Raw genomic sequence first — 20,962 nt, forward strand, 5'->3', positions numbered from 1 at the left:
AGCAAGAGAGGTTCTCATGCCAAGTTGGAGAGTCCTGGGGAGAAAGGCTACAGTGGGGAATGTCCAAGTCTAAGGCCGTCCCTGGCCCTGGAGGCACTGGAGTTAGGAGCTCAGGAGGGCTCAGACAGAACCCCAGGAAGCAGAGGAACCTAGCTTTGGAGCAGCAAGAGCCACAGCAGAGGAAATGCAGAACAGGCTGAGCTGTGGGCTTAGGAGAGGACAGGACCTGACTAGCTGAGCCCTCAGAGCCTTTGTCCAGCTTACTGACTGGGGCTCTGGTCTGCAGGTTTCTGGTGACAAGGACGGAGAGGTGCGGAGGCTCTTTGTCTGAAGCAGACCTAGGCAGCATTTCAGGGTGCCCACTCAGATGGACTCCACGGTGACTGGAAAGCCCTAGGGAGAGCCTAGCAGAGCCCCAGGGGCAGGACAGGCTGCCCTGGGGTGGGTCAATGACCTGTACCACTGGCCCTTGCCTGGGGCAACAGACGGTAAGGGGCTTATGGGGCCCACTGCCACACTGTGCCCCTTCCAGAATGATCGAGTGTCAGACATAGCCAGGTCACTTACCATCATGTGACCCGGGCATAGGTGTAACTAACTTTGATGGAGCCTCAGATCTCTCCATCAGCTGGGAATCCCACGACATACCTTATAACACAGTGGGGAAGATGGCGAGGAAGGATGTACAGTGTGGACGGAGGATCAGCTACTGTCATTAACCTTTCATATTAATGCCTGGTCCTGTGCCCCCATCAGCCAGGGGTGCCCAGAGCCCCCTCCCTACCTCAGTGAGGCAGTGAGAAGAGTGACCGGGAGAAGGCAGAGAGCAGATCTCATTTATTGGCATTTTAACGACAGCAGAGTGAGAGGAAGGCTTCTGCCTCCCCTGAAACATGCCGTCCTCTCTGCCCTCAGGGCTCAGCACAGGGATGAGACCCCCACACTAATGTCCCCCAGAGGGCAGCACTCCAGGGTGCAGTGGGGAGGGGAAGGGGTACTCTATGCCAGGCTGGGGAGCTGGGACAGGAGGGAAGACGTGCACCCTCAGCTCTTGGCTCAATCCCTCTCCCCTGGGACCTGGTGTTGCCCCCAGACCCTAGGGTGGGCTGGCAGACAGGGCTCATGCAACAATGAGTGAATAGGAGGTGGCCCGGAAACGTGGCCTTGTTGCCCCTTGGCAGGGGCGGGAGGACTAAAAGGGCCATGCTGTGGCCACAGCGGGTCCAAAGAGAAGTATCTGCAGTATACATAAAGGAGGGTTGGAGAGGGGCTTTCTCTGCCCCAGGCTGTGCCTAGGATGAAAGAGAGGGGAAGTACAGATGGCACTGCCATGCCAGGGGCAGGGTCCAGGCCAGCCATGCCACCTGATGGGACACAGCGAGTTGGGGGCTTGGACTACTCCTTGGCGCGGCCGATGATGGTGAGGATGTACAGGAAGATGTTGATGATGTCTGTGTATAGGTTCAGTGCAGCAAACACATACTCCTCTGGGCTCAGGGACAGTTGCTTGTTCCCCAGTAGCAGCTGGGTGTCCACTGCCAGGAACTAGGGGTGACAGAACAGTGGTGTCGAGGGACAGGCTTGCCTACCCGGTGTCCCAGCCCCTCCCCACCAGGGGCTCCCCCTGCCCTCACTCACACAGGTGAAGAGCAGAGCACCCAGTGAGGCATACACAATCTCCAGGATGCGGTTCCGGAGGAAGATGCAGAGGATGGCGAAGATGAAGAGCACCACCATGCTCACCAGGAGCACGCCCATGCACGAGGTGAAGTCGTAGCGAGTCTAAGAGGGCGGGAGAGGAACAGGGGCCATGGGTGCTTGGCCCCCTGGGAAGGCCTTTGGGCCCCAGGGCCATAGCCCTGCCATAGAGGGCCCCTCACCTGCATGGAGAAGATGACCACTGTGAAGCAGACGGCCGTGGTGATGCCCACGGCCATGATGACTGCCTCAGTGTTGTAGAAGCTGGCAATCATGCCCACCATGTAGGACAGGCTGACGGTCAGGATCGACTGTGGGGAGACGGGAGGAGATGGGGGCGCACCAGCCTTGGGTGTGCAAGCTACTCCCTGCCTCCCCCACGTCCCCTACTCTCTCCTGCTTTGTGGGCAGAAGGGGAACCAGGGTGACCAGGCTCCCTAGAGTGGACATGTGGGACTGAAACACTGAGCCCAGGGGGCCAGAGGCCCAGGTTTGGGGGTTACCAGTGCAACAAGGTTCCAGGGGTGCTTCCGCCGGAAGTCCCCACAACAGCTGAGGACGATGAGGGAGATAAAGAAGATGGCGTAGGAGACATAGTAGGTCCAGACGTTCTCTCGGACAAAACCCTTCACCTCCCGGACAAAAGTGAACACAGACACCGTGGACAGGGTCACCGACAGCTGCAGGGTCAGCACCAGGAACACCTGGAGAAGAAGTGACTCAGAGCCTGCCAGGCGCTGGCCTCCCACCCCACAGACACCCTGGCCCCACCTTCCGGATGAAGGCCTGTCGGATGCTCTTGTCATCCCAGTTGGTGGCAGGAAAATCCTGGTTGTCATAGTAGGATGGGGGCCCCTCCTCCTGGTAGTTCCCATGCTGTGGTGCTGGCAGCGGATGGGCTGTGTTAGTGCACTTCTGGGTACCGTACCCATGCCCGTGACCCTGCCCTGCCCCGCCCCTGCCCTTGCCCTGCCCCTGCCTCTGCCCTGCCCCTGCCCCACTCACAGTCAGGGTCCTGTGCCTGGAAGGCCTGTGGTTGTCCATAGGGGTTAGGGGGGAAGGGGCTCTGAGGGTATGGCCCCTGTGGGTAGCCCTCTTGGGGGTAGGGCCCCTGAGGGTAGCCCCCTTGGGGGTAGGGGCCCTGAGGGTAGCCCCCTTGGGAGTAGGGGCCTTGAGGGTAGCCCCCTTGGGGGTAGGAGCTGGGGCCATGGGGATACCCTGGCTGACCATAGGGGGAGGGCTGGAAAGGGGGCTGTGGGTAGGGGGCCCCTGGATAAGGAGGCTGAGCATAGGGAGGCATGGGTGGCTGGGGCCCGCCAGGATATCCAGGGTTAGGGGGAGGATAGTTGTCCCCAGACACCAAGAAACTCTTTTCATGGGACATGGCCTCCGGTTCCGTGGTCTGCCCCTAGAGGAGACAGAGAGAACAGTTAGCCCTGCGTGACACTGTGGGAACCAGCCTGTGGCGGTCTCACCTGCTGCCAGGAACCCAGAGGGAAGGAACGGGAAGCCATGACCTTTGCCCCCGGCTGTAGGGAGCCCTGGAGAGCAATGGGGCCAGGAAAAGCGGGTGGGGACCTAGACCAGCATTGGCCTTCAGAAGGGGCGGCTCTAGACCAACCCTAAAGGTGGGGGAGGAGACGGACGAGGGAATGGATGACTGTCAGCCGGGACCTGGGGCTTTAGTTGTTTCTTACAAGCAACTGGAGGGCCCTTCTCACCGCTGCCGGCGTCTCTCGAGCTAGAGCTCAGCCCGTGAGGGCTGGGGGCGCGGCCGGGGATGTGTGAGGGTGTGTCCGGACCCTCCCCTTCACAACCTGCCCCTTAAGCAGCTTTAAGGGGCCAGAGCCCGCGGCTATTTCTATCCCAGGAAATCCCCAGGCCATCTGTGACCCACGAGAGCCCTGGCACCCCCATCCCAAGAGCAGGGCCCAACCGTCCCCCGTTCCAGGGTTTGGGGGGATCAGGCCAGGATCGGCTACCGGGTGCTTGCCAGTAGGGTACGCTGGGAACAGCGGCGTGCGGGGGTGTGTGGGGGATGGAACCGACCAGAGGGCGTGCGGGGGAACGAAGCAGGTGTGCGGGCGAAGCGGTGGGGGCGGCGGCCGCGGAACCCGCACCCAGGGGGGGTGGGCCCTCCAGCCGGGTTGGGGGCTCTCGGGGCCCGCGAGTCCTGACGTAGCCGCAGCGCGTCCCCCCCCCCCCCAGCTCCAGGCCGCCGCGGCTCCCTGCCCCCACTGCTGCTGCCACCCTGGCCCCGAGCGGGCCGCGCGCCCTGGACAGACTGGCCAACCGAAGGCGGGCCCCCGCTCAGCTGCGAAGGGTCGGCGCGGGGGCGGGGGCGGCCGGCAGTGGGGCTGCGGCAGGTCACGCGCTCTCCTGGGCTCTGGCCGGGGACTCACCGCTCGGGAGGCGCCGCAGGCCGGTGCGCACGGTGTCCACTGCGCGGCCGGGCGGTGATGGCCGGTTCGCCTGCACCTGCTCGGAGGCCGGCTAGGCTGGGCCTGCCTGCGCCTGCGGCTCGGGAGACGCAGAGGGCCCTTGTGACGGGGCGGGGCTGGGGCCACGCGGGGCGGGGCCGGGGCGGGCTCTGCCGGGACTGCGGGAATTCTTCCGCGCGGAGCAGAGTCGGTACGGCCCCCCGCGGCTGACCTGCCGGCTCTTCTCCTGGTCCTAGACCCAGGGCCAGCGCCGCGCGGCTGGCAGTGTCTGCCGAAGGCGGGGTGGAGGGTCGGACGATGGGACGTGAAGACCCCTGGAGGCAGAGGCCTGGTTTGACCAATTTGGCGGTTCGTTCAGGGAGTTAAGAAATTTATTCCTAAATCCAGGGTTTGCTGAAGCTGCCAAGGATTCTCAGTCCCTTCTTGGCCGTAAAGCACAGCGTTCACTTTCCCTTTGCATCCAAGTCTATCGCAAATCAAGAGGCCTAATCGTTTAATTGCCCCATTCTCTTTACCAGCCCAGCCTCTGCCAGGCTCCATCCTAGAGACCCTTTACCTTTGCTTGCCTTCAGCACATCCTCGTAAGCTGTAAGGGGCTGAGGCTTAGAGATACAGTAGCACTGGACGCCAGGCGAACTGCCCTCCTGGCCTTGGAAGTCCTCCTGAGGAAGTGCTGTCACAGGCAGAGCATCCCCTGCAGCAGGGCCTCTCCACTTGGGGCCTTGGGGCCTTACTCTGCTCTCTTGGCCCTTGGATGGCTGGCGTCTCCCAGACTGGGTAGTGGTTGGGGAAAGACTCTGCCCTGTGCCCCACAGTGTGAGTTCAGTATTTACCAACTTGATCTAGTAAGGGGAAGCCCTGATCTGTAGCTTTTGCACATGCCCGTGGTGTAAATACTCCCGCCACAACTGGTTTCAAGCTACCACCAGTTTAACGACCAGTTAATGGAAATTCCTGTAAATGTAACAATCTGGTTGTGGTGTGAGCTGCTCCAGTGCACCACTTCCTGTAGCAGAACCTCCTCAGCTGTGATAGGCACAATGAGTGATAGACAGTGGTAGAAGGTGATGAGTTCTATGACAAGGGAAGAAGTAGAGCAGGCAGGCATAGATTTAGGTTTTGTAGAACCAGAAGCTCAAAAAATTTGAGGGGCTTCAAGAAAAATGATAAATACAAAGTTGAGTACAAGGCTTCGGCAGGGGCTTATGCAAGTCAGAGATCCTTAAGGGTTTTTAGCTTTGTGTTAAATCTGCTCCTAAGAGCAGGATAAGGGAGGTCACAGGGGAGGATGCCCATGTATCTCTGTGGGGAAAGCCAGGCCAAGCAGAGGGATGGGCCACTGCAAGAGCACTGATGCAGGAGTGGCCTATAGTTTTGGAGGATGAGCTGAGAGGCTGGAGCCTCCCTGAGCATCAGGGTATGCAGGCAGGCATGGAGCCAGAGAGAGGACTGGGACCTTGTCAGGCAGAGCTGGACAGGCCCTCAAAGGGATTTTGGCTTTTACTATTACTGGCACTGGGAGCTGTAGTGGCCATTGGTACCACTTTACAAGGTCCACCCTGCCCTCTCTGTTGAGGGCCCACTGTGGGGACAGGCAGAAGTGGCAGAGGGAGATCAGCTAAGAGGGTAGCATAGCTGCCCAGTGAGAGATGCCGGAGGTGTGGACTAGGCTGGGGGCAGCAGAGGTGCCAGGTGTGCAGGGCTGGGGGTGCAGGCTGGCTAGGGTCCTTGGCTCCCTGGAGGAAGGAACAGCAGGGATGGGAATAGGTTTCTGTGGGCTGAGGGGTGAATGGGAAGTGGGGGGTGCAGAGCTGGGTTCCACTCTGAGAGGCTGGAAGCAAACAGAGCTTGGGTGATGTTGGGGGGGTTGGTGGGAATGGGAGTGTGGATTCTAAAGGCACAGCCTGGGTGTGAGCCCTGGCACTGCTGTGGGCCCTGTCTGCTCCTCCATTTCCCCTTCTGTGGTAAGGATTAATGGCAGCAAGGCATGCCAGTACAGTGCCCATCACATGTGGGATCACACATGGTGATGGCAATGATGATGATAACATGAGATGGGAAAGTTAAGTGGATGTGCAGGCTGGAGAGAGAGCCACAGGGATGGGCCCCAGTGGGGGACCAAGGAGGCAGGAGGAAGGCTGTGCTGAGATGCAAAGTCTTGTAAGTCACAAAGTATTTTCATGACTGTGGGAAATCTGGTCACCTGGGAGGTGTGAGGGCCCCGGAAGCATGGTTTGGGAAGGTTGCTGGAGGCAGCTACAAGCCAGCCTCAGGCAGCAGCAGGGCTGGAGACCCAATGCTGCTCCTGTTGAGTGAGGGTGACACAGAGACTTAGAGACCCTCAGTTGGGGGCAGTGACTCAGGCCCCTTGGTGGATTTAGTGGGGAGGGTGATTGACCATTTCTGGGCCACAGGGAGAGGCCAGGGGAGTGGAGGACCACCAAAGGACACTCCTGTCCACCCTGCCAGCCAGGGGCTGGAGTGGGCCAGATGAAGCCAGTGGGCTGGGCTGGCAGGAGGGTCCTGAGGGACCCAGCCCAGCCAATACTTCCTGGTCAGAGCTGGGAGTTGAGGCTTCAGCAGAGAGGAAGCACCTGAGCCCCAGTAATCAGGCCCCAGTGTAGAGGACTGAGTTCAGCCCCTCCCTCCCTCTCACCCTCTCTCTTTCAGTTTCACTTTTGTTTTCCTGTTCGGGCCTTCTGCCTGTGGGGATCCATGCTCCAGGAGGGGTAAGCAAAGGAGTCCTGGTTGAGGGTGTGGGCTGAGGCTGCCCAGCAGAGGGGGTCTGGGGTGTAAGTGCTGTCTGTGGGGCCACCCACAATCAGGGGGAACTGGGGAACACTGCAGAAAGGCCTGGGGAGAGGCAGGAGGGGTGGAGCAGGCATTTCTCTACCCAGCAGATGCCCTCTCCCAGGGTTGCCATGGCAGAGGTGGAGGCAGGGGCAGCAGTGGAGGTCTGTGGACTGTCCCCCGATGTGTCCGATGAGCTGCTCACTCTCTACTTCGAGAACCGCCGACGGTCTGGTGGGGGGCCTGTCTTGAGCTGGCAGAGACTTGGCTGTGGGGGCATTCTCACCTTTCGAGAGTCTGCAGGTGAGGGGGTGCCAGCTGAAGGGGCAGCCTGGGTGCCCTGATGCCCTGATGCCTGATGTTCTACCCCACTTCTGCCTGCAGACGCTGAGAGGGTCTTGGCCCAGGCAGAGCACGAATTACATGGTGCCCAGCTAAGCCTGCGGCCAGCTCCTCCACGTGCCCCTGCACGACTGCTGCTCCAAGGACTGCCCCCTGGCACTGCACCCCTCCTTCTGGAGCAGCATGTCCAGGCCCTGCTACAGGCTGCGGGACTCCCAGTGCAGCCCTGCTGCGCCATGGCCAGCCCCCGGCCAGACCGGGCCCTGGTCCACCTGCCCAAGCCCCTTTCTGAGGCAGGTGAGAGGCGGGAATGGGGCTGAGGTGCTGGTTAGGGGAGATGCCCCAAACCGACCTGCACATTCTCCACAGAAGTCCGTGTCTTGGAGGAGTGGGCCCAGAATCTGGGCCTGGAGGGGGCCACGGTGTCCCTGGCCCAGGTGCCCCAGGCCCGAGCAGTGCGTGTGGTGGGGGGTACCCCCTCCATAGACCTCCTGCTGCTGGAGCTGTACCTGGAGAATGAGCGCCGCAGTGGTGGGGGGGCCCTGGAGGGCCTGCGCATCCTACCCAGGCATCTGGGGACTGTCGTCTCCTTCCAGCAGTGGCAGGGTGAGTGGGGCAGGATGGACCCAGCTGAACCCCGCTTTCCCACAGAAACCTGATGGGCTTTCTGTCTTCTCCCTTCCCCAAAGTGGCTGAACGGGTGCTGCAGCGGGACCACTGGCTACAGGGCTCAAAGCTGAGCCTTGTACCTCACTACGACATACTAGAGCCTGAGGAGCTTGCTGAGGACACCAGTGGAGGGGACCACCTGTCCAAGCTGGGGCCTGGGGCCACCAAACATGCTCTCCTGAAGGCTGGAGGGCTGGCGAGGGCACTGAAGGGTACAGAGACTGTGACAGTGGGCTCTAGAGAGACCCCAGGGCAATTGGAGGCCTCTCTGAGGACAGGTCCAGCGGGGTCTCTGGGACAGACTGGGCCAGTCAGCTCAGAGACCAGGGGCTCTCTGGAGCAGGAGGGGCCCATGAGCCTGGGGACTGTGGGGTATCCAGAGAAGGCTGAGCTGGTGACCCTGGGGTCCATGGTGTCTCCTGCCCTGGGGGAGATCTCTATGGGGGAGCTAGGGCAGGAGGGCCTGGTAGAAATTGCCATGGGCTCACCAGGGCAGGAGGGGCTAGTGGGTCCAGTGGAGATCACTGTGGGGTCTCTGGAGAAGGCAGGGCCGGTGAGCCCGGGGCGTGTGGGGCTGCCAGGGCAGGTGGAGACGGTGCTGTCGATGGAGCCTGGGGCGATGCGCTTCCTGCAGCTCTATCATGGGGACCTTCTTGCTGGCCTGGGAGATGTCGCCCTCTTCCCACTTGAAGGAACAGATGTGACTGGCTTTCGGGTAAATGACTCCTCAGGATGCCTCACCTTTGGCCCCCTCCTCCCACTGGGGACTCTGAGTACCTTTCCTGTGCCCTAAACCTGCAAACTGCCCCTCCCCATGGTCCTGCAGCTCTGTGGAGCCCTGGCTCCATGCCAGGCAGCTGAAGAGTTCCTGCAGAGTCTGCTGGGCAGCATTAGTTGTCATGTGCTGAGCCTGAAGCACCCAGGCAGCGCCAGGTTTCTCCTGGGCCCAGAGGGGCAGCACCTTCTTCAGGGGCTGGAGGCTCAGTTCCAGTGTGTCTTTGGGACAGAGCGTCTGGCCAGGGCCGCTCCGGACACAGACTCTGAAGAGGTAGAGATGGAGTCCTGCCCCTGCCCTTTCTTATACCCCAGATTCCAGGACCTCTACCCTTGCCCAGAGGCTGATTGTCCTGACATCCTCTCCCTACAGGTGGACCCCACTGAGGCCCTCCCGATCCTCCCTGGCAGTGCCCACATCCTGTGGCCCCCAGACAGTACAGGCAATGACCGGGAGAACATGAGCCTGGGTACAGCTCCCTGGGAACCCTTAGCACGTCTTAAGGCCCTTGCTTGACCTCCTGCTCTGCCCTGCTCTGTGTTTCCACCTGTCTAGTGACCCTTCCCAGGCCCACCCTGTACCTGCTAAACCTGCTAGCTATCTTTCACCCATTTTGACTCCACCTGTCTTCAGTGACACCCTGGCTGGGCCCAACCCCTGACCCAGTGGCCTCTCCCTGCTCCCAGAGGAGGTCCGAGAACTGCTGGCCACCCTGGAGGGCCTGGATGGGGAAGACTGGCTGCCTCTAGAGCTGGAGGAAGAGGACCTTGAGGAACAGCCAAAGGAGGGGGTAACTCCAGGACATGAGGAGGGTGATCCTGTGGTTCCCAGCACTGGGGCACCTGGACGGCTGGAGGAGGAGGCCGCACTGCAGCTGGCCCTCCACCGGTCATTGGAACCTCAAAGCCAGGTGGCTGAGCAGGAGGAGGCTTCTGCGCTACAGCGAGCCCTGGCCCTCTCCCTGCTGGAGCAGCCCCTGTCAGAGGTAGAAGAGCCCCCAGGTGGGGCGATTGGTGGTAGGGCCCAGCTGGTGGTGCACACAGCCTTTGAGCAGGACATAGATGAGCTGGACCAGGCACTAGAGGCTGCCTTGGAGGAACACCTCTGGGAAGAGACAGCGGGTCCTCAGAGCCATATGCTGCCCACAGAGCTATGTGCTCGCCTCGAGCGGTGCCATGGTGTGAGCATTGCCCTGCGTGGGGACTGCGCCATCCTCCGTGGCTTTGGGACCCAACCTGCCCGTGCGGCCCGCCACTTGACTGCACTTCTGGCAGGCCCCTGGGATCAGAGTTTGGCCTTTCCCTTGGAAGCTTCAGGCCCTACCTGTGAGTCTGCATCCTGGACTAGGGGAGGGTGGGGTGGGCCAGCTATCAGGAGCTAGTGCCCCAGACATGGCCCTGACACCCTGTCTCCCCATGTGTCAGTGCCAGAGCAGGGCCTGAAGGAGCCCTTAAGCAGGCTGGAGCAACTGGCAGAGAGCACTAGGGAGTTCCAGGAGGTGGTGCAGGCCTTCTACGACACCTTGGACGCTGTCCACAGCAAGATCCGCATTGTCCGGGTGAGTCTGTGCTCTTTTTCACTGGCCTCATGGCCTCCTGGGCTCTTGGCACCATTAGCACCTTACAGAGTCTGTGAGCTGTCACTCTTGCCTACATCAAGGTCGGCTCAGTGCAGGCAGACTGGAAAACTGATGGTGGGGGTAGGGGGGCAGGTAGCACGAGGCCTCCCAAGCCCCCTTCCCTGCCCAGGGGATGTTCACAAAGTCAAGTAGGAGAGACAGGAGGGCAGAAGTTAGTGGGGGTCCCTAGAATCTGACAGGCCAGAGCGAGGGTCCCTGCTCTGCCAGTTACAGCCAGGTGACCAGGGACTGTGTGACCTTCTCCATGCCTCAGTTTCCTTCTCTAGAGCATGGGGTGGTGATGCCATCTCATGGCCATTGTGAGGATTACTTATTCCACAGATGTGTACCGTGTGCTGTTCTGGGGGCTCTTCTGCCTCCAAAGGGGGCCACTTCATCAGGGAAAGGGCCAGGACTTGCTGCAGCTCGGCAGCCTCATCCTGTATTCTTACTTGCTAAATGTGGCAACTCTGAGCATGAGTGTGTTTCAGAAAAGGCTGAGAATCATTGGTGGGGAGCCAGAGAGAAATTTCAGGATCCCCAGGAGCCACCAGCCTATCTGGGCAGCTGAAGGAAGAAGAGGCTGAGAAGGAGGGACAGGGAAGGCCAGGGAAGCATGAGCACATGGGTTACAGGAGGCAACAGGGGGATGAAGAAGGGAAATGGGGTCCACAGCATCTGCACTGCCTAAAGGAAGGTCTGCGGAGAGATGGTCTATTGGCTAGTTGGTGTGGGGTGGGGATGGAGAGTAAATAGGAGGTGTGGGCAGGGACAACAATGGAAATAATAAGCTGGTTACAGGAGGGAGTGATGGGAGAGTAGCCAGAGGGGAGAGCAGGGTTGAAGACAGAGGTTTTCCACTTGGGAAGACTCAGTGTGCTCATAGCTGAAGTGAAGGAATCCACAGAGATGGCTGGGCACAGCCAAGTGAGAAGAAAGCGACAATGAAGATCTGGGGTCACTGTGCTAGTGAGACTGGGCCGGACACTCACAACTCTTGATGCTCAAAGTTGTGGGTGGGGCCAGCAGCATCAGCCTCCACCTGGAACTGGTCAGAAATGCAGAAAGAGCTGCTGGTCTTCTCCAGACCTGGCCCAGTCACCTACCACCACCCACTACCACCACCACCGCCACCATCACTACCACTATCACCACCATCACTACCATCACCTTCACCATCACCATCCCCACCACAACCATCACCATCACCATCACCGCCACCCACCACCTTCACCACTGCCACCCATCACCATCACTGCCACGCACCACCATCGCTGCCACCCACCACCATCACCACCATCCACCACCATCACCTTCACCATCACTGCCACCCACCACCATCACCATTATCACTGTCACCATCACCACCATCACCATCATCACCTTCACCACCACCACCATCATACCTTCACCACTGCCACCCACCATCATCACCATCACCACTACGACCACCGTCGTCATCATTACCATCACCATCACCACACATCACCATCATCACCTTCACCATTCACCACCACCTTTACCAATCACCATCATCACAATCACCATTACCTCCCATCACCATGATCACTCACCACCATCACCATCAACTTCACCATCACCACCCAGATGCACTGTGCTCATATCCTGCTGGTTTTGTTAATTACATGCACTTGGTTCTCCTAGTGAGCACCTTTATGACTTTAGATGGTAACACTTGAATCTTTTTTTTCCCACTAAACAACTTTAGAGACTGCTTCTTTCCTTCATGCACAGAAGATGAGGAGAATGGGCCTCCCTTCTCTCTTGCTTACTCCTTCCTCTTCCATCTCATGGTTTGGTCAGTTACATTATTTTATTTATTTATTTATTTTTTAGACAAGGTCTCACTCTGTTGCTGGGTAGAATACAGTGGTGTTATCATAGCTCACTGCAACCCCAAGCTCCTGGGCTCAAACGATCCTTCTGCCTCAGCCTCCTGAGTAGCTGGGACTATTGGTGCACACCACCATGCCCAGCTAATTTTTCTGTTTTTTGGTAGATATGAGGTCTTGCTCTGACTCAAGGTGGTCTCAAACTCCTGGCTTCAATCCTCCCACCTTGGCCTCACAAAGTGTTAAGATTATTGGCATGAGCCACCATGCCCAGTTAATTGAAACTCTTTTTATTATGTAGTCAAAGTTTATAGACAAATTTCACATTGTATTCTATAACTATCATGAAGCCTCCATGCTTGGGCCATAGGTTGATAGACACACTATGATAATGAAAAAATATCTACCATTGAACCATAGAGAAGGAAATGAAGTCCTAGTTATTAAAACTGTGTTGCATGAAAGAGAATGTTCTAGGATTCAAGGTCTAATAGCTTCTCTTTCTTTTACTTACTTGATTTTTTCTGGGTCATGCTAGATTGTTGGGTTACTCTTTGTGCCCTGTCACCCTCTTTCATGATTCTTGTGTTTAGTGGGAGTATCCCCTTGAGTGGGTAGTAAACATCTTTGACTTTTAAGTTTATGGTACCTTTTACAATTAGAGGTATTTTGCAACTATAATTTGATATTAGTGTTAACTTTCCATGTTCTTACATGTCCTAATAAGTCCTTATTTGTCCTCATTCACTCTTCATTAATGGTTTGACTGGATATAGTGTTCAGGTTCAAAATATGTTTTCCCTCAGATATTTGAAAGCTGCTCTTTTTTTCACTTCTAAAAATTTTTTCTTGGAAAGTTACAAAAAAATTCCTCCCTGGTTTCTTAGCATCTGGTATTGGTAGTGAGAAACCTAATGTAAGAATATGAGATTTTTCCACCCATTTGTATATTGATCTTGTGTATGTGTGTGTGTGTGTGCATGCACTCTTGTAGGGTTTTCTTCCACCTTGAAGGTTGAGGTTTCCTGGCAGGTAGGTAAGTGCCAGGGGTGTGTCTTTTCCCATTGTCCTTCTTGGTATTTTATGGATCCTCTCCATCTGAAGATCTGCCTCCAGCTCAGGGAAACTGCCTTCCTTTGTGTGTTCCCGTGCTTTGGCATCCTCTGGAGCTCCTGCTTTGAGCGAAGACCTCATGCTGCCTCACCTGCTCTCTCAGGGTTCCCTTCTCTCTTTAGCTTTGCACTCGGCCTCAGTTCCTTAACTCCATCTAGACCCGAAAGCTGGGTCTTTAGCTTTAACCATTTCATTATTTGGCTCACTCAGCAGTTCCCATTCTTCATGTAAGAACTCTCTTATTTTCAGACTTTTTCTTTTTTCATAGCACGTAGTCTTATTTAATCAATATCATATTTTTTTGCATCACTCTGAAGAGACTAGAATTTCTTTAAAAGCTTTTCCCAGGGCTGATTGTCTGGTGGTCACCTGAGGCCTTCTCTCCCACCTGAGCCTTCCAACACTGAGAGGTCCGTGGGCATCTCTTGTGTTGGAAGTAGGGTCCTGTGGGCAGTGCAGGCACCTGGCCCAGCTTTTTTCTGCAGAGGCCTGGCTTGGGGTGTGTGGGTGGGTCTGCCCACCTGCAGGCCTCCATGGAGGGCTCAGACATCTCTGGGGGGACTCAGGCCTCTCTGGAATTCTTCTGTTACTTGCCCCATGTATGTGCTGGGCAGAGCATGATGGGAGCTGCTAGGTCTTCTCCAAACCCTGAACTCCACCAGAGGAGGGCTCTAGATTGCAGGGCTCAAGTCTGCCCTGGGTCAGCCCAGGGGCACAGGGACAGCCTCTCAATTGCCTGTTCCTGACCGAGTCACCCTGGGCAGGTGGAGCGTGTGTTGCACCTACTACTGCAGCAGCTGTATGAGCTGCACCGGGAGCGCCTGCTGCAGCACTGTGACCGGCACCCAGTGGAGCAAGTCCTGTATCACGGCACAACAGCGCTGGCCGTGCCTGAGATCTGCGCACATGGCTTCAACCGCAGCTTCTGCGGCCGCAACGGTCAGGCCTGGGCTGGGCAGGGGCGGGGGTTCTGCCCACCCCTATGACTCTGACCTCCACCCGTCCTGCCCCGCAGGCACGCTCTATGGGCAGGGTGTGTACTTCGCCAAGCGCGCCTCCTTGTCGGTGCAGGACCAATACTCACCCCCCAACGCTGACGGCCACAAGGCGGTATTCGTAGCACGGGTGCTGACGGGAGACTATGGGCAGGGCTACCGCGGTCTGCGGGCGCCCCCGCTGCGGGCCTCTGGCCACGTCCTCCGGCGCTACGACAGCGCCGTGGACTGCCTGGACCAGCCCAGCATCTTCGTCATCTTTCACGACACCCAGGCGCTGCCCACCCACCTCATCACCTGCGAGCACATGCCCCGGGCTTCCCCAGAGGACCCCTCTCGTCTCTTGGGCCACTCCCCGGCCACCTGACCAAAGAGGCCACCCTCTGGCGTTCTGCTCCCCAGGATCCTCACTCCTCACTGCCCTCTTTCCTCTGGGGACGCCCTGGCCTCTTGCTGCGTGGGGCCGGGTGGGGGGCAAGGCGACAGCAGCGGACGAGGAGGGCGGGGGCGGTCCTGTCTTGCCGACCCAACCACCAGGGGTCAGCAGAGCCCAGAGCCCCAGCCACCACCACCCGTCTTGGCCACACCTTGCCCGAGCGCGGCTCTGTTGTTTGAATAAACGTTTAGGTGAAGCCAGGCGTAGTGCCTCTGGAGCTATGGGAAAGACCTGTTTGGGGAGTGGGGGACCTCATCGTGACAGGGGCGGGGTCGGCTGCCCCGCGAGGCGGCCCGGGGTAGCAGACCAAGGCTACGCCGGGACGACAGTGTGGGGCGTGGCCGAGCGCGCACCCGTGCGGCCCCACGCCGTCCTGGTGTCACGCACGCTTGTCCCAACAACGTCTCCTTGCCTACCCGCTCGCTCTGTACGCTCGGAGAGCAGGCTGCGCCGACAAAGTGTGCGCACGCGGGGGTCGCACCCGCCGCGGACCAGATCTCGTGGGCATAGCTCACATGCTCTCGGCGGGGCCGGGGCGGGGCTCGGGCTAGGACTCGCCCAGCCTGCGCCGCCTCCGCGGCTCCCGGGTCCTAGCAGTCTGGCTGCGCCGCCGAACTGAGGAGAGTGGAGCCACCAGGAACGTAAGAGCAGGGCTGGGATGGAGAGGCGCACAGCGTGCGGGAGCCGTAGAGTCTGGGTGGGGACTCCGGCCGCAGGCAACCCGGAACTAGGGGCTACGCTGCGGCCGATCCTGCCCTCCTTCTCGAGGGCAGCACCTCCCTGCGCGCCCGAGACTGCGGAACTGGACGGGCGGTGCCCCGGGTGTGGGCAGGGAGGCTGCTGGGGAGGCGCGGCTGGCCGCGGGGCTGCGGACGGGGCGCTGGAGCGGACGCGGCCCTCGGAAGAGCCAGTGGGGGGCGGGGGGGTTGGCCCCCTGCTCTGTGCCCGCTGACTCCTCCCTAGCCCTTGGCCTGAGAGCGGAGGCACAGAGCCCACATTGTGCCCCCACACCAGCCCGCCCCCGCCTAGACAGAACCCCATTCACCTCCCACACGCCAGTGCTCTGGAGGACGGGGAGCTGGGGAGTGAGTACGCGTGGGTATGCGTGCGCTCTGGTTGCGCCCGCGATGCCGGCGTACACGACACGCAGGGTGGGCTACAGGAGCGGCAACACGGGCTCCCTCCCGGCCTTGCCGCAGCCGAGCTCCCACGGCCCACGTCGCTGCGGCTCCAGCTATTTATAGGCTGCCACTGCGGAGACCGCGGTGGGGCCGCGCGGGGCTGAGGTGCGATGGGGTGATGGAGAGTCCTAGAGACCGAGACAGCTTGGAGATAGAGGCTCAGTGTTGGGGGTGGGGGTTGGGTGTCCTTCCCTGATGCCCCAGTGAGGAGAGGGGCAGTGATCAGCGTTTGCTGATGGCCTCACTTACCTGCTGATTCCAGGATTCGAGGAGAGGGAGCCCGGGTTTGGGAAGGAGGGATGGGAGGCCGGCGTCTGGGTGACGATAATCACGCCGCTCCTGTGTGACAGGGTGGAGAGTGGATTCAGTGCTGTGGATGGGGTGAGCCCCTGGGTATCAAGATACAGGGGTCTGGGTTTGGGTAACTAATAGTGGCAGTCAATGCTTGCGGGTCAGGGTGGCAAGGGTGGTCACTGTCTCGCTGATAGACTAGAGGGGTGAGGTTAGTGTCTCCGGAGTTGTCACCGTGTGGGCATCTGAGAGACGGGCTGGAGGAAGGAGGGTTGTCAACATCTGGGTTGACGGTGTATGGTCCGTATGTGGATGAGGCAGAGCATAGGAGAACCGTGGGTGTCAGTGTCCAGATGATAGGGTGGATGGAATGGTGTCAGTGTCTAGGTGAGGAAGAGGGTCGGTCAGTGCGCACCATCTTCTCCCTCCAGTGGTAGAGGTGTGACTCTTCCTGCCCCCGCTCCAGGAGGCATGTCGGGTGAGGACTCTGAGGTGCGGGCAGTGGCTGAAGATGTCTCCAATGGAAGCAGTGGCTCGCCCAGCCCTGGGGACACACTGCCCTGGAACCTTGGGAAAACACAGCGGAGCCGGCGAAGTGGGGGTGCCGCTGGGAGCAACGGAAGTGTCCTGGACCCTGCTGAGCGGGCAGTCATTCGCATTGCAGGTAACACCGGCGGGGCAACTCTTCAGCACACCTTGTTTGGGCACATTTTGTGTGCTGTATGCAGGTGCTGGGACTGGGTGAGAAGTTTGCTGAGATCTGTGGGTCAGGGAGGGCTCCTGCAGTCCCAGGTAAGTGCAGATAACACAGTGCCACCTGCTGGCCCCACCTGGGAAGCTGCAGTGGCCTGAGGTTGGGCTCCTTGCTGCAGTGGCACCATCACTGGCCTCATGACAAGGATCCAGGGCCCGCATGTGACCATAACTTCTTGGGCTTCTGGGGCAGAGCTGCCCACCAAGCCCCTGGTCTTGGCTGCCACCAACCGGGGCAGGTGGGAGTGTATACGAGCAAGACAGGAGGGGGTGCCTGTTTGTCCAGAGCCCCAGCCCCTCCCTGAGCCAGGGTCTGGCCTTGCCCTCCAGTAGCTGCCAGTGTGGGGAGGAGGATGGGAAAGACACAGTGAGAGGCCCCAGGGAAGGGGTGGGCAGCTAGAGGGTAGCCCCTCCCTGTAGGAAGTTGGTGACCTAGGGCTGGGGGCCACTTGGCCCGATGTACTGGGAAAGGGAGGAGCCAGTGGAGGGTCTCTAGGCTTCTTTGCAGTACTGCCCTAGTCCACCACTAGGACCCCTAGGGGGATCAGGAGGCACCTGAGGGGGGGGGACTGCAGGAGGATGGGAGGGTGGACTGAGACTTGTCTGGAGAGGGCTGGGAGGCCAGGTGCTGAGCCTGAGGAGCTTGGTTGGTGGGAGCACAAATGTGGCTTGTGGAAGTGGAGAGGGACAGAAAAGAGTGCAGGAAGCTCTGTCGCCACCCTGCACCTGGCCCCTGGGGCCGGTGTGGGCAGTGCATGCCCTTCTGGGCTTTTCATATCACATACGGATTTTAATGAATGAGGTCATCTTTTTCCCACTTGAAAGGGTCAGGAATGTTCTTTCTCAGCCCTGACCTTCTTCAGCATCACCTTTAAAGATGTGGGGGCAGGGTAGAGTGCTGGGCATACCAGCAACCCCTGCTGCTGCCCGCAGTGGTCTTGGGCCATGTCTCTGTGCCATGATCTTCTTAGGACTGATTCCTAGAAGTGAGACTCTCTATCACAGGGCATGCAGCATTTAAGGTTAGAGAGGTATTGCCAGGGGCGTTCTCGAAAGGAGGACATTTGTAATTGCTGGGAGAAAGGCTTTGCCAATCTGATGGGTGGAAAATAATTCTTTTGTTGTTCTTAATTATTTTTTAGAAATTTTTGCAGAATTGTTTGACAGTTAGGTGCAGGCATCATGAGGTTTTATTCTTTTGTGTTTTTCAAGAGATGGGGTCTCATTATATTTCCAAGGCTGGACTCCTGGACTCAAGGGATGCTCCTGCCTCAGCCTCTCCTGTAGCTGGGAGAGGTGTGCCACTATGCCCAGCTTTCTTTTTCTTTTATCACTATTTTTTTTCCCTTGTGTAAGTTGACTATTCCAGTTTTATGTGTAGTTTTTTCTTGTGTTTTAATAGCTATTTATATACAGAAGATTCCAACTCTGTCTATCTGCAATGTTGCAGTGGGAGAATTCCAGCCCAGGTGAAGGAGCAAGGGAGGGAGGAGGGCAGGGGCGCGCCTGGGGCGGCCAGGTGAGGTCGCTGTCTCGGCTAGGATCTGGGCCCGTTAGGGCCGACGGGGCAGGGGGCCGCCTCGGGGTGGGGGCCCAGGCGAGGGATTCGGGCCGTCGGCGGGCCGTGACTGGGTCGGGAGCGGAGCTGGAAGGGTTGTGCGCCCGCCAGGATGCGTGTGAGACCGAGTCTCGGAGCCCGCGGGGTTGGCCCTGGCCAAGCCAACGCGGGGAGGCGCTCAGCTGCCCGACTGCCCGACCGCCCGGCCGCAGCTCCCCTGGGCCCGGCCCCCCGCCCCGCCCCGCCCCGCCCGTGGGGCATCCTGGGTGCGGGGGCGGGGCGGGAGCGGCCTCTTTAAGTGGCCCGCGCGGCCACAGGGACAGAACGGCCGCAGGGGGTTGAGGCTCCCTCAGCGCCGAGCCCCGCGCCCGCCGGCATGGCCGCCCTGCTGACGCCCGGCCAGCCGCCCGACGAGCAGGACTTCATCCAGGCCTACGAGGAGGTGCGGGAGAAATATAAAGGTACGGCGCCCTTCACCCGGTTCTGGCCGTGCTGCCGTCTGGCCCGGCTGCTCCAAGTTGGCCAGCCTGACAACCCGGCCACTGACCACCTTACCCACCGTGGCCGTCCAGATGGCAGCCCAGCCAGAGCCGGGCCACCCTGTTGGCCTGCCAGCCTTGCTCGTCCCCTGCCCCCAGTGCCCAGGGAAGGGGCGGGCACACTGGGCTGAGCCCCCGCAGCCATGCCCTTAATAGGGCATCCTGAGGCATGCATGAATGGGTGGGGTGGGCCGCTGCGTGGGTGGGTGCACCCAGGGCTTGTCAGTCCCCCAGTCAGGTCAGTGACCAGTGTGCGTGCCTAGCAGACACGTGGGTCAAGGCTGAGCCATCCCCCTGCCCCTCCTCTGGGGCGCGTCCCCATGGAGCAAGGGTGGCTGGGGCTGCCTGGCAATGGGTTGCATAGTTGTTGCCTCTCCTCACCTCCTCAAACTGGCTTGGGCCTGGGCTGCCACCTTTCTTTGGCAGGGACTCCTGTGGCACCCCTTCTCTGACCCCTGGGGGGCAGCTTTGGGCTGGGGAAGTCAGAACAGCCCCTCCGTCTTCTCTAGAAGAACATCAGGGTGGCCTGTCCACCCACTCTGTGGCATTGACAGACCCCCATGTCCTGCTCCTTGCCTGCCCAGAGCCTGTGGACCTGCCCAAGCCCTCATTGCTCTTGCCACTCTTGCAGCCCAGCTGCCTGGCTTGGGCTTGGGTCGCTGGGTTCTGAGCAGGCATGGACACAGGCCTGGCTCCCAGCCCACAGAGGCTTAGAGGCCTGGGATTGAGCTGCCAGGGAGGGTCAGGGTGGGGGCCTCAGGCAGTGCCGACCACAGCAGGTTCCAGCTTCATGCGGCTGGTTTTGCTGGCTCTGCCCCCAAGGGCAGCTCAGGGAGAGAGGTCCTGCTGGGGCTCTGCCCGGGGCCCTGTGGTGCTGCTCTCCACTGTGTCCTTACCCAGGCAGGACAGTTTTCACTGTGCCTTGGGTTCATCTCTTCCAGGTGTACCCCATGACCAGCTTTCCTGGGCAGGGTGGATGTACTGCTGTGGTCCTCTTTGCTGGCCAGCCTGTTTGCCTGTGTGACCAGTACACCTGGGCCAGGGGAGACGCTCCTGTGAGAGTGGCTCCTAAGTCTGACCACCGCACCCCAGGGAGGCCTTGGGAGGCCTACCTGTTGCTCATGCTCTGCACAGCTGGCCCTGTCTTGGGGGGGTCCACCTGGACAGCTGCAGGGCAGGGGAGCAGCTGCCTTCTTGGGCCACAGTCTTCTTGGCAAACCCCAGGAGAGAACTGTTTATGAACTGGCCACTCTGTTTAAAGTGGAGATACCTATGCAGAGTAGTGTTTCCTTCTGGAACTCTCCTTGGTCTGGTCAGGTCTCTGGGTTGTGTGTGGTGCCAGAGCCCATCCTGGCCCAAGGGGCTTTATTTCCTCTACTTCTGGGGTGGGGACCTACTTCCAACTTGTCCAGGAGTGGGGCCTGACAGATCCCATCTTGGTGCCCTCCCACCCAGTTCCTGCGTGTGGGTGCTGGGGTGCCTACCTGAGGGGGCATTGTCGTGTGGTGGTGCAGCTGCCTGCATGTGTATGGCACTGGCCTGAAAGTCACTAAGCAGGAAAGCAGGTGCTGAGGTTCCTTGAGCAGGATCGAAGTAAAGAGCATGTGGGACATACTAGGTGCCTGAGCTCCTCAGCTCCTGGCTCAGACAAGGTGGTAGGGGAGGGGCTGAGCTGGTACCTGTGGCTGGGAGGCACAGGGTGAGGCTTAGCAGTGGCCTAGGGAAGGCCAGAGGTGACCCCGTGTGCCCCACACCTCTTCCAGGCCTGGTCTCTGTGAGCCCCTTGGATGCCAGAGAGGGAAGAGGGAAGGACATGATGCCTGCTGTTGGCCAGTGACTGCCTGGGGGGTAGTACCTGAGTCACCTCCATTGTGAGCAGTTGGAGAAGGGATAGGGGAGTACCGCTCTCC

General features: G+C 59.4%; 3 protein-coding genes across 6 annotated transcripts in view; 2 read left to right on the forward strand and 1 right to left on the reverse strand.

The window, feature by feature from the left end:
* Positions 1–815: 815 nt before the first annotated feature.
* Positions 816–4,244, reverse strand: GRINA (glutamate ionotropic receptor NMDA type subunit associated protein 1). The gene is made up of 7 exons (XM_045561261.1): positions 4,101–4,244; positions 2,704–3,106; positions 2,470–2,582; positions 2,202–2,402; positions 1,881–2,009; positions 1,639–1,782; positions 816–1,545 (listed from the first exon to the last, which is right to left on the reverse strand). Exons 2-7 carry the CDS (start codon positions 3,080–3,082, stop codon positions 1,396–1,398), a joined length of 1,116 nt encoding a protein of 371 aa, XP_045417217.1. The 5' UTR covers positions 3,083–3,106; positions 4,101–4,244; the 3' UTR covers positions 816–1,395.
* Positions 4,245–6,263: 2,019 nt separating this feature from the next.
* Positions 6,264–14,758, forward strand: PARP10 (poly(ADP-ribose) polymerase family member 10). The gene is made up of 11 exons (XM_045561259.1): positions 6,264–6,868; positions 7,037–7,232; positions 7,314–7,568; positions 7,641–7,877; positions 7,961–8,655; positions 8,767–8,988; positions 9,088–9,184; positions 9,402–10,040; positions 10,140–10,273; positions 14,064–14,238; positions 14,315–14,758. The coding sequence occupies exons 2-11, from the start codon at positions 7,040–7,042 to the stop codon at positions 14,659–14,661; spliced, it is 2,994 nt and encodes a 997-aa protein (XP_045417215.1). The 5' UTR covers positions 6,264–6,868; positions 7,037–7,039; the 3' UTR covers positions 14,662–14,758.
* A 534-nt stretch (positions 14,759–15,292) lies between these two features.
* PLEC (plectin) overlaps positions 15,293–20,962 on the forward strand; it is a 60,818-nt gene continuing 55,148 nt past the window's right edge. For 2 of the 4 annotated variants that reach the window (XM_045561265.1, XM_045561266.1), the window contains exons 1-2: positions 15,293–15,371; positions 16,669–16,866. In XM_045561265.1, coding sequence (XP_045417221.1) covers positions 16,674–16,866 — 193 coding nt within the window. In that variant the 5' untranslated portion in view covers positions 15,293–15,371; positions 16,669–16,673. Of the gene's footprint in view, positions 15,372–16,668; positions 16,867–18,840; positions 18,975–20,962 lie in introns of those variants that run through there. The other 2 variants (XM_045561275.1, XM_045561274.1) reach the window with 2 other exon arrangements.

Source organism: Lemur catta, chromosome 9 (genome assembly GCF_020740605.2).
Source record: "Lemur catta isolate mLemCat1 chromosome 9, mLemCat1.pri, whole genome shotgun sequence".
NCBI lineage: Eukaryota > Metazoa > Chordata > Mammalia > Primates > Lemuridae > Lemur > Lemur catta.